The sequence below is a fragment of the Gossypium hirsutum genome, chromosome D10 (genome assembly GCF_007990345.1).
Source record: "Gossypium hirsutum isolate 1008001.06 chromosome D10, Gossypium_hirsutum_v2.1, whole genome shotgun sequence".
Lineage (NCBI taxonomy): Eukaryota > Viridiplantae > Streptophyta > Magnoliopsida > Malvales > Malvaceae > Gossypium > Gossypium hirsutum.
This window is the reverse complement of record NC_053446.1, coordinates 51,958,407-51,975,994: the sequence shown is the minus strand read 5'-3', so window position 1 is coordinate 51,975,994 and position 17,588 is coordinate 51,958,407. Positions and strand designations below refer to the sequence as shown.

At 33.4% G+C, this 17,588-nt stretch overlaps 1 protein-coding gene across 1 annotated transcript; it reads left to right on the top strand.

The window, feature by feature from the left end:
• The first annotated feature begins 10,758 nt into the window (after nucleotides 1-10,758).
• On the top strand, nucleotides 10,759-11,491 carry LOC107916021 (major pollen allergen Bet v 1-E). Its single transcript, XM_016845189.2, has 2 exons — nucleotides 10,759-10,964; nucleotides 11,055-11,491. Exons 1-2 carry the CDS (start codon nucleotides 10,784-10,786, stop codon nucleotides 11,351-11,353), a joined length of 480 nt encoding a protein of 159 aa, XP_016700678.1. The 5' UTR covers nucleotides 10,759-10,783; the 3' UTR covers nucleotides 11,354-11,491.
• The last annotated feature ends 6,097 nt before the right edge of the window (nucleotides 11,492-17,588 follow it).

Below are 17,588 nucleotides of genomic sequence, written 5' to 3'. Positions count from 1 at the left end.
ACTTTACCTAACATTTCACACAACCTTTTTACGCGAAGTAGGATGACAACCCAACCACCCCATCCCAGTTACTCAGCCAGTCACGTTGTAAGCTGTGCTCATAACCACGAAATCATCAGATTTTTCTCATTCTTTTTAGAAATGGAATTTTAATTTTTTAGGACTATGAAAAACAATCAAGTGTCAAAAATAAGTTTTGGCAACTACCTAACAGTCATGAAAATAAATTTAGCATACATTCGTAGTTGGTGTCCTTTTTGCATTTAGATAATCGATTTTAATATAAGTAAGATAGGGTTAACTTCATTAATCATAATTATTTTAGCCTAATAGAAATAAAACAGTAGAGATGAAATCAATATAGCAAAAATCACAAATAACTCAATAGATAAGAATCATCCTCACGGGTCAAACAGTGGGTATTTCCTGGTCAAAATCTTGGGCATGAAAAAGGGCAGGATATACTAAAATAAATAAATAAATAAATAAATAAATAAATATGGGCAAAAACAAGCACAAGGCAGCAACAACAATAAATGCAACTGTAAAAAAGACTGATAAAATAGAAAAAAATAAGGAATTTCTCCCCTTACTTAAAACACATTGCCCTCAATGTGAAAAATAATATTAACAAATACGATGAAAAGGACAAGGTATAGAACACTCTCCATGTCATTTTCGTTACTGTCTTCGCCCGTTTTCAAATTTAATTCTTCGATTCCTCGATTCTCTTGGACATAAGAAGAGTGAATAAATTTATTAACATGCAAGAAAATATAGAAAATTAAAAATATATAAAAAATTAAAAATAAAATTGGGTTGCCTCTCAACAAACGTTTGTTTAACGTCGTTAGCTTGATGGCCCAACTAGTTTGGGGTTGTTCCAGATGAATTTTTTCGATCATATGGTCTTGGAAATTTGGTGCCTGCACAATAGAAGGTAGAAGTTTAGTGTTCATAGGAGGCAATAATTCATTACCAGATTCTCAAATTGGTTCTGAATCGAAATTATCATCAAACAATGTTTCAAGTTCATATTCATGAAGTGACTCAAAAGTTTCTTCTACTAAGGAATCAATTATGTTGACATGATTTACATTCAAAATTTCACAAGGGTGACTAATAGCGTCATAAATGTTAAAATTCATGATCTCCCCATCAAACTCCATTATGAGGGTTCTGTTACGCATGTCAATCTTAGTACTTGTGGTACTAATGAAAGGTCGTCCCAACAAGATGTTTGAAGACCCAGGAGCGTTATCCTGTTCCATTTTCACTACATAAAAGTCCACTGGAAAGATACGTCCGTTGACTTTTACCAATACATCCTCAAGGACTCCCTCGGGATGCACAATAGACTTGTCCACCAATTGAATGATAACACTTGTTTTCTTTAAAAAACCCACGTTAAGTGATTCATAAATGGAAAAATACATTACATTTATATAGGCCCCTAAATCACACATAGCTTTTTTAATTCCTAAGTGGCCTATTTTGCAAGGTATTGCAAATATGCCCCTATCTTTACATTTTACTGGAATCCTCCGTTGCAATACCGTAGATACATTTTCACCAACACTTACTCTTTCATTCGCAATCAATTTTTGCTTGTTAGTGCAAAGCTCCTTAAGGAACTTGACATATCACCAAATTTGTTTTATGGCATCTAACAACGGTATGTTGATCTTGATGTTTCTGAATGTTTCGAGGATTTCTTTTTCCTTCTTACCTTTTTGATGCTGGTTCAATCATCCCAGAAACTGAGGTAGTATTGTGGGAAATAGAGGTTTCGTTCGGACCTGTTCATTGTTCTCCTACTTTTTCTGGGCTGAATCTTGATTAAGATTCTTGTCAGGATTTGGTTCCAATTCTTTTCCACTTCGAAACGTCACTGCATTTGCATTTTTTCTTGGGTTAGTTTCCGTTTATGACGACAACTTTCCTTGTGAGTTTATTTTCTCAATTGACGTGGTCAACTCTTTTATATATGCCTTTGAAAATCAATAGTTTGATGTTGTATTTTTTGTTGGAAATTAAGCACATCAGTTGCTAATTTATTTATCATGGCTTCTAGAGAGGTACATGAATATTGTGTTTGTTGTGGAAACCAGTTTTGGTATGATTGGTTATACCGTGGGTTCGCCCCATGACTCAAGTTAGGATGGTCTTTGGGGTTGTCATGAAAGTTCCCCACAACATCCAAATGGGCCATAGTATCGTCACACAAACTAGGGAGTGCGTCAGTTGTATGCTCGGGTGTTGTACAAATTTTGCATAGTCGAGTTGGTCCTACTTTTGCAGCAAAAAGAGAATTCACGATATTAGTAAGTCTATCAAATTTATCTTCTAAAGTTGAATTACTTAGCTGGTGAACCCTTCTAGTGGGTTCAGGATTGGCTTAAAATTTCTGAGTGTTTGCAGCCATTGTGGATATCAAGTCCTTTCCTGTTGGAGGTCATGTTGACCAATGCCCCTCCACTGGTGGTATCTATCATATTCATTTTTATGGGTTTCAAGCCCTTATAGAAGTACTAGAAAAAAGATTGTTCTGTTATCCTATATTGTGGGCAACTTGCACACAACTTCTTAAATCGCTCCCAATAGTCGTAAAGAGACTCCATATGCTTTTGCCTTATCCCAACAATCTCCATTCTTAACTCAGTTGCATGTGATGCTAGGAAAAATATGTTGAGAAACAAACGAGAAAGATTAACCTAAGTTGTGATAGATCCAGAAGATAGATAAAATAACCATTCCTTAACAAAGTCTGCTAGGGAAAAAGGGAAAGCACGTAATTTGATTTGATCCTCAGTTACGTCCTGAGGTTTCATACTAAGACAAACCACATGAAACTCTTTCAGATGTTTGTGTGGATTTTCATTTTGCAATCCACAAAAAGTCAGCACCAACTGGATTAATCCTGACTTAAGTTCAAAATTGGTATCCATAGTAGGATACGCAATGCATAATGGTTGTTGATCTATAGGAGCTTCATCCATTTGCCAAAAAGTTTGAGCCATCGGTTGTTGTGTTGGATTCAGGTTTACATTAACCCTAGCGTTAGACAGTTCTTCTTGTGGATTGACTCCTATTCTTTTGTTCTCCAGTGTTTGAGCAGGGGTTCCATTAACCCTAGACTCAACTTTGTCGTCTACTTCTATTTTACGTTGTCAGTTGCTCTTAGTTCCTACCACCTTTGATTGCCTTTTTCGTAGCTTCGTTTCCTTGTGATTAGCTATTGTAGCCTTTTAATTTTATTAATCGAATTCAAGATTTCCTAGAGCAGATCTGGTCATAAAAAAAACAAGATTAGCACGTTGTCAGTCCTCAACAACAACGTCAAAATTTGGTGTGTCGTTGAAAGAACCAAAAATATCCTATCCCTAAATAAGGAAAAGAAATGGTACAGTGGAGTAGGGTCAAATCCTCAGGGACTGTACCGCCACAGCTCCTTGTTTCCTGAAATCCTGGGCACAATTGTGCCCAAGAAAATTAACTGACCTGGGAAAAAGTTCAAATAAAATAGAATTAAAAATATGGATGAGTGAAATTAAATAGACTGAAATCATAATTGTGATAAGAACCAGAATTGATAAAAAAATATTTTCCAATTGAAGGATTCCAACCTCCGATTATCTCGATCCTCCTTTGGTTCAATCATAGGCTTTTAGGTGATCCTCCTCATGACCGAATAAGCCAGCTATAGTGGAAGAGGATACCTATGACCACTAGCTCCACTTAGGTTTTAGCCTTAGATTTAGAGGAACCTGACTCTAGCCAATTGTCACTGTTGTGGGATCGTCTTACATAAGATCATCGTCTTTCAATGGCGAATGCCACGCCATTTTGTCTCTTGGGCTCGACAATCTCTGATGTAGTAAGTTAGCTAACCGGCTGTGCAACCTTCCTAAAACATAAAAAGCGATCGTCTTTGCACAAGATGAAAAGACTACTTTTGGGAAGACATGGATGGAAGCGTCAGTCCTATAATGTGGAGAAATAATGAATTCTCATTTAGAAGGGCAAAGTCTGAGTTTTAAGCCTCATGAATTCTTTTAGAGAAGTCTTGATAACCTTTAGCTAGATGAGTTTAGTGGTTCATGCTTTTCGAGCAAAATAAACACAAGTTTAATGGAATGGAATTTTATTGGAAAAGAAAAGAAACAAAAAAGGCTAGAAGCCTTAGGGTGAAGGTGTTTTTTTACAGAAGTGATGAGTCAGTATTCATGTCACTCCATCCCCTATTTATAGTACATGAAAAACCCTAGGTAGTTCGTATTTAAATTTTAGTTGATAATATTTAAAATATATATTTTGAAATTCAATCTAAACAATATAATAGTTAGAACAAAAATCCTAAAAATAAAATTTAAATTTAAACAAAGTTTTATGTCCATAAATCTCTTCTTTGAAATTTTGCCCCAAGTCTTCCACATATTGTATTTTTGGCACCACTTCTTTCGTACTTCGCATGCTGACCCGTTTTGTCTTTAAATTCATGCTTTTTGCCCCCAAATTTCCTTTTACCTTCAATTTAGTTCCTACAAGAAGAAAAAACCAGAAACAACCCAAATTAGTAGGATCGTACTCAAAATATATATGTAATTAACACATAAAAGTATGTCATTTTAGTGCATTATCAAGTAGTCTTCTGTAGAAAAAGCCATACAAAGGAGGGTTGATAATTAATTAGCTATGGACATCGAAAATTAATTAATTATGGATAATGGATAGACTTGAATCAGCTTGGAAATTAGATCAGTGAAGCAGTCAAGCCTGCTGCTCAATTTTAAAGTTAAATCGTCCTATTAAGGAAGGGAGAGCGCAAATTCGGTTAACTAGGAGCCCAACCATCCATGGAATAATTAAATCAAAGGTCCCTAGACTTTATAAAAATGTCAAAACAGCCCCAACAAGTTTGCCAAGTAACCATTCAACTCCTTTATTGAAACATGCTTTATTTTTTCTATTTTTAGCAAAGCCATTCTACTCACTCCTCTTCTCAAGGTGGCTGACAATGGGAAGGGGGATTGACTGCTATTTTTAGCAAATTTCTTTTGTGTTTTCTATTTCGAATTTATTGATGTGATTTAATTTGGGTTTTAGGGTCAAATTGATGAAAGTTAATTGCTAGTATTTTTAGCTAAATATAAAGTTTCATCAAATCAACCGTAAAACTTGAATTAAGCACTCAAAATTTAACATTGTTACTTCAAATGCCAAAATATATATTTTTCGTCAAATACAAGTACCACATTAGACAAAAAAAAAGAAGACAAATACTGCGTTAAAAAATTTCAACTTAAGTCAAATATAAGTCCATGGTGGAACATCAAAGATCCGTCTTCAACAAAGCATAAGTGCTTTTCAGTAAATGTTTATTGCGACAAATATCACAAACCAACTTTGTTTTCAAATTTTTAATTTTCCACTATGACAGAAAACTGTTTTTAAACCAGAGTTTTTCCAACAACTAGGAGGTGAAGATCTTACCTAGACGATTTAGAGGAGGATGGGAAGGGAATAAATTCGGCGAGTGGGGGAACTAGATCGTCTGGTGTACCTCGTGAGGGTAATCCAATTAGGGGTTGGGAGTAGAATTCCAGGAAAATAAATAAAAATATAGTGCTGCTAGAGTTGTTGTTTATGCCTATGCATTCTCTTTTCGTTTCCAAATTGTTGCTAATTGAAAATAATGTTCCACTGATTAACAGGTGGCAGTCTTCAGATTTTGACGTGTCTTTTGTTCTTCTTTCTTATGCAGACCTCTTGTTTTCAAAATCTAGTTAATTGGTAACCATCCAATGGATGGTTTGAATGTATACCTGCCATTTTTAATAGATGGTTTGTAAGAATTGAAGCGGTGTTTTCCTTTTAAGTGCATAGGGGATGCTTCTAGAAGAGATAGAAGGGATGTATGGGACATTAATTGTGCGGGCTGGCTACTTTGTGCTGGGAATAAATATCACTGATGGAACGATGCATGTTATGTCATAGTGAGGCAGGCGTTAATCTCTGCTTGGGCTTTGCCAATAAGATGGTAATCCTTAATAAACATAACCGGATCGTAGTTCCTGAAACTGCCATGCTCCGAAAAGCATTCAAGTACCTTTCTAGGGATGAAGAGGTGCAGGGTTACAAGGAGTCAGACTTGGAGAATGGTTTTGAACAGGGGGAAGGTTCCAAGCCTTAGAACGAAAGCTTCCCCAATGATGTAGAGAACGAAATTGCCCAATTCCATCGAGGGAACATTCTGGAACCCTGGAAATTTTTGGAATTCAAAGAAATAATACAAAGGAGTGGATGAGAGATTCTAGAAGGGAGGGAAATGGAATATTTGCTTCTGCTCCCTCCGGGTCATATTTATTTCGGCAACATACATGACTGGGATGATGCTGAAATTGACAAGGAGGGAGGGAAATGCAGTTGTCCAAATTATTCGCAAGAATCAAAGCCCAAATACTTTTATTGCAAAAATTTTTATCTTTATTTCTTATCTTTGGTTCTTATGTTTTACTAGTTTCTTTTATCTTAATTTATTTAAAAGATACATATAAAGAACCGTTAGCTTTCAAAATAGTAAATTCTTGATTCAGCTTTTTGATAATTAACTTCCTAGAGAAAAGATTGTATGAAACTATGATTCCACGTCATCCCTGTCCATTTCCAAGAGAACAATGACAAATAAGATTTTTCCTCCTGATCTTTAGTATTTTTAGTTGAATTTGAATTTTCTCAGGAGGAAAAATCTGATTTATTATTCTCATATTGGAAAAGGATAGGGATGATGTGAAATTACAGTTTCATACAATCCCTTCTCTAGTTTCCTATTATTAATGTACGACTATATTTAATGGGAGAGAAATGAAAGGAAGCATAAAACTAGAGGGAAAACCCCATAAAATGATTTTTAATTCACAGTTGCAATTGTGTGACTTCGATTTGTAATGTAAATACTATACATAGTGTCGTAAGTAATTCTCTTTGTAGATTGTAGTTATAAGTAAAAGCTGAAAACATATGGCTACATCATGATTGCAGTGTTACAATTTTTATTTCTTTCTATTCAATTTTAAATACTAATTCAATTACCAAAAAAAAAATTGTTAACCTCGAGATTTCTTTAACACAATGGATATATGAAAGAAAATTTGTAGAATGTTTGCAAAATATATACCGGCTAAAACCCAGTTATTTTTGCAAGTTTATATGTTAATTTTATTTCATTATATATATATAAATAATACAACTCAAACTCTGAGTATAATAAACATAAAGATGATCAAATCTTGATGACCACCACTCCTATTAATATAACAATGGAAAGACAAATTAATATTTTAGTTGCAAGCATCGGGATTTGCCAAGAGGAAAGCTTCAATGGCCTTGTAAACTATGATAGTATTTATAGACTGAAATTGAAACTTAAGAACTTGATTATTTTCAATTTTTAATTGGATTTATATCCAATAATGTTATTAATTTTTATTAGTCAAAAAAAGCATCCCAGATATGTCTAAGTAATTGGCCAATTGATGACTTCATATATATATATAGAGAGAGAGAGGGGAAAGTGCTTATATAAATATTATAGTCTGTTATAGGAATAGATGAAAGAAGTTGAGGTCAAAAAAATCAACTGATCCAAAATATATACTTTTTGTAAAAAATAAGTATCATTAGACCAAAAAACATAAATATCACATTAAAAAAAGCATCAAAAGTTATGCTTTAAGTTAGGAGTGAGCATTCGATTGAATCGAGTTGAGTGCAATTTAGTCAAAAGGACTAAATTGTAAAAAGTGCAAAAGTTGAGTTCTACATGTTAGAGGTGTCCAATTGTTATGAAACTTTAAATTGGAGGTCCTTATATGATAATTAGACCGTTGGTTAAGTTTTTAGACAAAAATGGACATGAAACAAGTGAAATAGAAAATTTTTAAGTTAGGGGCAATTTGGTAATCTAGTAATTAAAATGAACTAAAAGGGAAAAAGATGGCAAATTGTGTTGATCTTCTTCAGTTGGACGAAATCAGCAAGTGGGGAAGCCATATTTAGGGTTTTCAAGCTTCCAAGCTCCATAGTAAGTGATCCCAAGCCCCGTTTTTAATGTTCTTTACGTTTTTAGAGTCCCGGTAGCTTAATTTAGCTTATTCTAGCAATAATTTAACCTAGGGTTTGTATGTGGAAAAATACCCATAGGTGAAAAGTGTTTATTTTGATGTTTTATGATAGAATATGAAGCTATAAATTATGTTAAACAACTTTTGCTAGCCGATTTTAAGCGAAAACGAGTAAGTTGACATAATCGGTAAAAATCCCTAATGTACATAAGTTAGTGTTAGAGTGAGAATTTGATGTTGTCATAGAAGAGAAAAATGTTCAGCATGTCATAAAACATAATAATATGAGATGAAATTTAATTTCCGAGCCTTGGGGCAAAAATGTAATTATGTAAAAGTTTAGGGGTAAAATCATAATTTTGACAAAGCTAGAGTCGAGGAATTTTTTGATTAATGTGAGTATTAAATAAGTTAAATTTGCTATTTTAGATCAAGAAGAATGAAACTTGAGGTTAGACAAAGGGAAGAATAAAGTTGAAGACTAAGTTGGTGAATTGGGCTATATTTGGTACCGAGGTAAGTTTACAGTAAATAAATGCAATATTTCAATAATTATTATTAATGCTGATATTTTCCAGAAACTATGAATTTATTCCATTAATTTATTTGATATTGATTCAAGTATAAAATGATAAAGAATTAATATTAAAAAGTCTCGTTGATACATAAGGAAAGTACTAGATACAAATGTCATGACATTTGGGTAAAGAGATCCCATGTAAGACCATGTCTGGGACATGGCATTGGCATCCTTGAGATCATGAGAGGTCCCCTGTAAGACCATGTCTAGGACATGGCATGGGCACCGAGATGAGAGGTCCCATGTAAGACCATGTCTGGGACATGGCGTTGGCACCGAGATGAGAGGTCCCCCGTAAGACCATGTCTGGGACATGGCATGGGCATCGACATGAGAACATACCATGTAAGACCATGTTTGGGACATGGCTTTGGCATGTTTTTACCAGAAGAGACCCGAGTATCCTTATTGTTCCAATGTAACTCAACGGGCTAATGAACGAATCATGTTCAGGAAAGTTCAGTTAAAAACATAAATGGCAAGCTCAGGTAAGTTATAGGAGTTAAGAATTTATTATATTATTAATTGATATTCAATGATGCAGCAAGAATAAAATAGAATGAGATTATCTAAAGAATAAACTAGAAATATAGACACTTGAGTTTAATTATTTGTGTTTAATGTTGTTATTTATTTGCTAGTAAACTTACTAAGCTTTATGTTTACTTCTTTTATTTCTCTTTCTCTTATAGTATTGCAAGGCTACTTCAAGGATCCTAAGAAGTCAGAGATCGTCCACACTATCAACCACAACTGCTCGGTATTTTATGATGAAACACGTTTGAGTTATGGCATGTATAGGGACTTAGTTATTTTGCATGTTTGTAATTATGATTTTGCTAAAGAATGAGGTGTAAGTATTTGATGATGAATGATTATTAAAAATGGTTAAGTATGAAGGTGTTTGTTGTTATAAGAGTCTAGGTGATAAATTATGCATGGAAATCATGAAATGGGTAAAATTTTGTAGAGAAACAGAATTCAGGCAGCACAGTGAAGTGACTTTGAAAAATCACCTAGGATGGTATAAAATGAATTAGAGGATGAATGATATATTAAATTAAATCTTGTTGAGTTTATTTTCATGGAAAAATAACGGTTTAGAAAAAAGAATTTTATATTTTGAGATATGTGAATTTTAGTGAGACAGGGTCAGATCTGTTTTTGGAGTCCCCTATTATGAGTTTAGAAAATCATTAAAAATTATAAAAAATGGTTATGAGTTATAGTTTATATTTTAGATTCCTTAAAGAGTCTATTTTCTGTAGGAACAAGTGGGAACAGCATATGAAAATCCTATAATGAGAAAATTTATTTTTAGTAACAAGAGGTCAGAATAGTCGAATAGTGAAATAGGGGAGAATTTAACTAATAAACTATACTGATTGGATAAAAAAAATTCTAAAAATTTTATGGTAGGAATATATATGAGCATAGTTCAGGGAAAATTTACAGAACTAAATTTCGATCCCCGTAGCTCGAGTTATAATCAATTTAGTAACTGCTGAGCGATTAAACAGATTTGCTGTAAATAGTGAAATTAATTTTCAGAACAAGTTTTTATGCTCTGAATTAGTAAGATAAGCTAGGTAATGCCTCGTGCTTGACTCCGGAAACGGTCTCAGGTAAGGGGTGTTACATTGTTATTTATTCAAATAGGTTGTTACTTATTTAAATAGGTTGTTAAGCTTTACTAGATAAGTTAGGATCACATTTGTAATTTGTATATATATTCCATACTCTATCAAATGCATAGATAAGCTCTTCACTCCATTCAATTACTTATCTCTTTAGTTATCATTATATATTTCTTTTTAAAAAATACATTTTTAAGAGATATAAAACAAATAAATAAGAGACAAACTGATAAAATATTTAGTCACCAATTTGCGATTTAATAAGTTCTGGCTGCCTAATTTGACTAGTACCAATTCAATGAATATTAATAACAATGTTGGATATAAATCCAATTAAAAGATGATAATAATATATCAGTCTATAAATAGCATCTTGGTTCTCAATCATCTCACACCTCAAACTCTCACTCAATCAACTCAAAGTCCCAAGTAGTATTAGAATCATGGGTGTTGTCACTTACAACTATGACTCTACCTCCCCAGTCGCTCCCGCCAGGCTTTTCAAGGCCTTCGTTCTTGAAGCTGACAAGGTTTGGCCCATAGCTGCCCCTCATGCAATCAAGAGTATTGAGGTTGAAGCTAATCCTGGCCCTGGAAGTATCGTAAAGGTCAACTTTGTTGAAGGTTAGTTCTTTCATTATTTTCACTTTCTATGGCCTCTTTCGAATGCGGTCAACACGAGTATGTCGGATAACAAGTATTTTATTTGTTTAGGCCTTCCATTCCAATATATGAAGCACCAGATTGGAGAAAATGATGAAAACAAATTTTCATACAGTTACAGTTTGATTGAAGGTGGGCCTTTGGGAGACAAGCTTGAGAAAATCAACTACGAGAATAAGTTTGAGGCAGCTGTAGGTGGAAGAAGTGTTTACAAGAGCTCGATGAAATTTTACACTGTTGGTGACTATGTAATCACTGAAGATGAAATCAAGGCTCTCATTAAAGGAAGTGAGGGAGTTTACAAAGCTATTGAAGCTTACCTCTTAGCTAACCCCGATGCTTGCAACTAAGATATAGGTTGCTTTGAATTGTCATGCTTCCTTTTAAGACGGATCAGATTTTAATGTTGTGCTTCTGATATTTTCTTTTTCATCTTAAAGCCTAAACTGTCATATGATTGTTTCAATAAGAGTGGTGGTGCTGGTTGAGCTTTGATCTTCTTAAGTCATTTTTATTATAGTCAAAGAATTTGAGTTGTATTGTAACACCTTCACCCGACCCAATCCCCAAATCTGGGTGCGGGCATTATAACAGAACTAGATTAATGTTTATACTATGATCTTACTATTTCGAAATCAAACTTTAGTACCTATTAATAAATTAAGTTACATCAGAGACATAAAGTTCGTTGTCTCTACTCCACTATTAAGGAACTACATAATTACAAAATATCCACCCCATGGCAGAGTTCCTAAGGGTGCTCCCTTCCTATGTGCTTGACCTTACTTAAATGAATCTTTGATTCCAAATGATCTGGCTTGGTCCCTCCTTGAGTCCCTTATTCTATGTATCCTGCAATCACAAAACAACCATTGTAAGTTCAGATGAACTTAGTAAGTTTCATCATTACACGAAACGTACACCGCCTTGTCGGGATTAAATTAAATAATAATTCAACAACTCCCTGCTCGTTTGTGACATTTCCCTTAAATCACCGTAGTGGACTTTTCCTAATCCCGACACCATCAATTGGCGGATAGATCGTTGAGCGATTTCCTTTCGGCCATTCTCTCTGTAACAACCTATTTTCAGTTAAATCGGAACAGTGGTTTCGGGACCAAAAATCTGAGGTCAAAATTTTATTATTATTATGATATTTCCTATAGTATGATAGTATTACCGTATAAAAATTTCGTTAAGAAATTTTACCGTTTACATGCTCAATTTTATAAAAAGGACTAAATCACGTAAAGTGCAAAAGTATAGTTTTAGTAGCTAAAGGTATTAAATAGCTATAGAACCTTAAAGTAAAAGTCCCTATATGATAATTAGACCACTACTGGAGTTAGTGAAATGCAATGGCTTGGTATAAGTGAAATTATGAATATTTTTAAGGTTAAATTAGTAAATAGGTTATTAATGCTAAATTAAATAAAGCCAAAAATTTTCTCATCTTCTCCAATGTGTTCTTCACCGAAAATTGAAGTAGAAAACAAGCTATTTAGGGTTCTTCCATTCGGTTGCATAAAATCTTAGCATGTAAGTGAATTTTCATCTCATTTTTTAATTATTTTTATATTTTCGGGATCATTGTAGTTTAATCTGGCTAGCCCAGGGACTAATTTGTAAAAGTCTTTAAGGATTTGAGTTTTTCCATGAATGAATATTGGTTTCTTTTGTTGTTTTATGGTAGAAAATGGATAGGTGTTGATTGATAAACAACTTTTGTTAAGTGATTTTTGGTAAAAATTTCAAATTGGGATTAAATTGAAAAATAGAAATTATACATGGTAAATTTGTGAAATAAATGAAATATTGAGTTTTCTAGGTACCTATATGAAATTTAGCTATAGTGGATTAAGCATGAATTGCATAAATTTTCAATTACAAAGAATTTAAAAGTATAGGGGTAAAATGATAATTTTTCCAAAAATATGTTTTGGATTAAATTGAATGAATTATATGTTAAATTGAATTAAATTTATCCATATAGATCCAATTAGACCTCATACGGAGTTAGATCAGGGCAAAGAGAAAGTTTCAAATTAATCGCCTATGTACCTACGTATACTCATCGAGGTAAGTTCGTGTAATTAAATTGTGTTTATATGTTCTTAATTGAAAGATATAGATGTTATTATTTGTCATATATAATTCTCGAGTGCATATCCAATAACGTACGCCAATTATTGATCCCCCTTTGAACCTTAAGAATCCGTAGGATATGAATGACATGTCATTAGGGTTACCGATTTATAGCTCGTGAGAGCATACTGATCTTCAGCTCAGATGACCAAACCGATTCACAGCTCGTATGAGTATACATGCACATGAATTGACGGATTATAGTTATATGAGATAGCACACTATATGTGAGCTATCCCAGGTATCCAACGATATTATAAACGGTTCAATGGGAAATAATCTGATACGAAATTATATGAGTTTGATACGAACTATTACAAGTATACACATGAAATACATGGAAATAATGTTACATGATATATAGATATATGAAACAGATGATACATGTATATGAAATTTGATTAATTGTTGAGCTCATCCATGATTATTGGTTCATATATGTATTTACATGGCCAATATGGTTGGTGTATATGTGATTAGGCATTTGGCCAAAATGTGTTGGGATATGCCTTGTACTTACCTATTACTTGATTAAATAGTAAGTTGAATTCTAGGTTATGCGAACTTACTAAGCTTAAATGCTTACTTTGTGTTATTTTTGTGTTTTATAGTGTATCAGAAGCTCGTTCGGGTTGAAAGATTGTCGGAGCTATATCACACTATCCATCGACTCTTTTGGTACATTTCAGATGTTTAATTTTGGTTATAATGGCCTGTGTATGTATTTTTGGCTAATGTTGGCTGATATGTTTTGCTGTAAATATGACCATTTGATTAGGCTTGTGTTGGCATATTTTGGGATGTATATAAGTAGCATTCATATGGTTGATGTGTTGTTTGTTTTGTGTTTGAATTATGGAAGTTGAGATTATAGTTTGAATATGCATATTGTATAAGTTTTGTAATTTGTTGGAATTTTTGTGAAATGGCACTTTGGTTGAATGGCATGATTAGTACCATTGGCTGATGCGTTGACAAGATTCCTTGTATGTGAATTCAGACCATTATAATAGATCTCAGTTTATGTTTCTGGTTGAATGTCGTGCATGGGACAACGTCGAAGCAAAGACTTATAGCGTTCCCATTTGGTCTGAAGATTTTCATCATCTAACTGATGGCAAGCAGTAATATTGTTTTGAAGAATACCATTCATTATGTGTAGGTTAAATCGCAAAACAAACTGTGTGGCTAGAGCATTCCAAAAAGTAATTGATCCAGCAGGTAGCCCAAGAAACTAAGTGCAAGCTCTCCCTTTTAAGGAATAGGGAAATAATTGCATCCTTTAAGGCATCATCAGGAATGCCTTGTTGATTAAAGGAAGAACATATCAATAAAAAGGATTTAAGATGTTCTCTTGCATCTTCATGTGGTAGTCCAGCATATTGGCCATTGGAGTTCAGCATTTGAAGCATCACTGGCTTGAGTTCAAAGTTCCCAACTTGAATTGTTAGTCTAACAACTCCTGGTTGTAAATCATCTAGAACAAGTACTACACAATCTCGTATGGTTCTATTGTGGATGTGAGCATTGTGTGACAACAATGGGTTATGAACTTTTTGCTGTTGTATTAGGGGTACGGCTGCATTGTCCCTTGGTAAATCCATTTTTCTTTGTTCTCGAAGTGTTCTCCGAACAGTTCTTTCAGTTTCTAAATCAAAATTAGCAAGAAAATCCAAATTTCTTCGGGTCATAAAACACCTAAAATGAAATTGGAAAATAGCAACAAAGAGAAAAATAGTGAATACTAAATATTATATAAGGAAAACAAAGTGCAAAAACACACAATAACAAAAATAAACTTCAAACAAACACCATCCCTGGTAACGGTGCCAAAAACTTGACCGATTGTAAACGTCACAGCAATAATGTTAAAGCGTACACTGTTGATGCAAGTATAGTGGACAGATGTGAGTCTGTCAGATATCGATCCCACATGGATGATTGTCTTTTGTCTATTAATGTCAGTGCAATAACTAGATAGAAATGAGATAAACTGTGAGGATAGTTCTTGAAGCAATAAATCGAAAACAATAAGATAAAGTATGCTATGGATAAAATGGGATCCCCAACATGAATCTTCAGCAGTATACTAAGTACTCACAAGGTATAAAAGATAGGTGATTGTGGACGCAATAAAATTTAAAATATATCTCACCAAATGCCACTCTTTTATTTAATCTGGAACTTAACCATGTATATTAACCTCACCTTCCGATGATGGCAATATGACACTATTAAGAACAAGTGGACTAAATTCCTTTAGTCCTTACTCAACTTCTACTGAAATGCTTATTAGCTCAAATTGTCACTGCACATTTCAGTGTTAGTGACTGCAATAACATTTCCGTGTTTAGAACATTCAAACCCCCAAGATTAAACAATAAAAATAAGATTTAATAAGATAAAATTTAACAAAGCATTCATTGTACTTCCATACAGTAGAAAACATAGAGTAATCACTAGCGTTTTCAAAGAAATGAGAAATAATCAAATGGAGAATACTATTCTTAGGCTACTCGATTTAATCTCTACATTTCCCCTTGTTCTGCACTTAGATCTCCTTGTTAGGAGTGGATCTGCATCAGTCTTCACGTTGACATCATAAAAAGTCCAACGAGACATTAAACACAGGATAGGTTGATGGGTCATTAAACACGAGATACTATCATCTTTGATATATAATAATATAAAATAAACATATAAAAAGTCCAAAAATTAGAAACCTTCAGGAGTGGATCTAATTTTTGGGTTTAAAAGGAAACTGAGTGTGACACATATCATCTTTGATATATAATGAAATAAAATAAACATTTAAACTCGTAAAAAAAATTCCTACTGCACATCTTGTAATTTTCATGAAATACTGTCAAATTTTCTTTCATATATCTTTAGGGTTAGAAAAATCGATGTGTAAACATATTTTTGTTTCTTTTTTCAAATTGGATTTGTGTTCAAAATACGATAGAAAATAAAATATATGCTACATAGTGTAGAGAGTTCTTTGATAAAAAATAATCATTGCAAAAAAGTGAACAAAATATACCGAGAAAAGGTGTAGAAGAAGACTAGAACAATAACAATTAAAAACGAAATGTACAACTTTAGGTAATTTGTTAAAAATGTTCCTTGTTCTTCATTTGGGTAAAGAATTGATGAAGACAATTTTGGGTTTCTTTTTGCATAGAATATGAATTGAATTAATTTAATTAATTGCAAGGATTTTTTCTTTACTTCTAGCTTAGAGTGGAAATTAAAGATCATATAATCAAAAAAGAAATTTGGGTTTTGTAGACAATTATTAAAGATGAGTTATTTAAATTTATTTTAAATTCGATACATAAAACAAAATTTAAATTTTAGAGGGAGATTAATTAATTAATTTAATTAATTTTAATGTTATAGTAACAAATAGGCTGACATTGTCAAGGAATAATGTATTTTTTTAGCCCTATTTACGGAAAGTAAGTATAGCCTAATCTCTGTTGGGTGGGCTTATATTTTATTTCTAGTACGATTATGATAGAAAGTAAGTATAGAGGCTACCTCGATTTCTGGAACATGATGTCATATTACCTGATCTGAGCATTGTTTCCACAAGTATGGGTCGTCCCAAATATAATATCGAGCTTCTCTTTTAAGTTTGTCCCTCATGGAACGAGATAACCTAGTAATGAACCTGCAGCAAGGAAGTTTACCATGTCCGCATACCACGGGAAATACTCTTGAGTCGAAAATAGACCCTAATCAGGAAACTCATCCTTTATAGAAGTGTCGTCACAAGGTGTTTTTAACCTACTCAAGTGGTCAGCCACCAAGTTTTCACATCTCTTATTATTTCGAATCTCGATGTCAAATTCTTGTAGCTGTAAAATCCACCTAATGAGCCTTGGTATTACTTCTTTCTTTGTGATCAAATACCTAAGAGCTACATGGTAAAAAAAATAACCACTTTATATCCCAATAGCTAAAAGTTCTTTTTCAGTGATAGTGTAATTTCTTTATTCAACATCTAAGGTTTTTGAGGCATAAAAAATAAAATGAGGCTATCTATCTATCTTTTGCCCCAACATGAACCCCATACTTTGGTCACTTACATCGGACAAGATTCCAAAGGGATAATTCCAATTTGGGGCTTGCACTATAGGAGCGGATACCAACTTCTGTTTTAGTGTGTCAAAAGCCTCCTAGCATTTTGGCCTGAACTCAAATTTCTTATCTTTTTGCAATAATTCACACAGTGGTTCAACTACTTTTGAGAGGTTCTTTATAAAGCACCTATAAAATCCTATATGGCCAAGGAAAGAACGGATTTCCTTTACAGTTGAGGGATATAGCAAAGAATTTAGAATAGCAATTTTGGCCTTATCGACCTTAATACCTTTAGATGAAACTATATGCCCTAGAATTAAAAACCTCTGTCTACCATAAAATGACATTTCT

Bases quoted from the DNA above. Each gene is read 5' to 3' on its own strand.
- LOC107916021 (XM_016845189.2), top strand. From the start codon at position 10,784: ATGGGTGTTGTCACTTACAACTATGACTCTACCTCCCCAGTCGCTCCC. The intron at 10,965-11,054 runs GTTAGTTCTTTC...TTATTTGTTTAG, and splicing joins AAAGGTCAACTTTGTTGAAG to GCCTTCCATTCCAATATATG.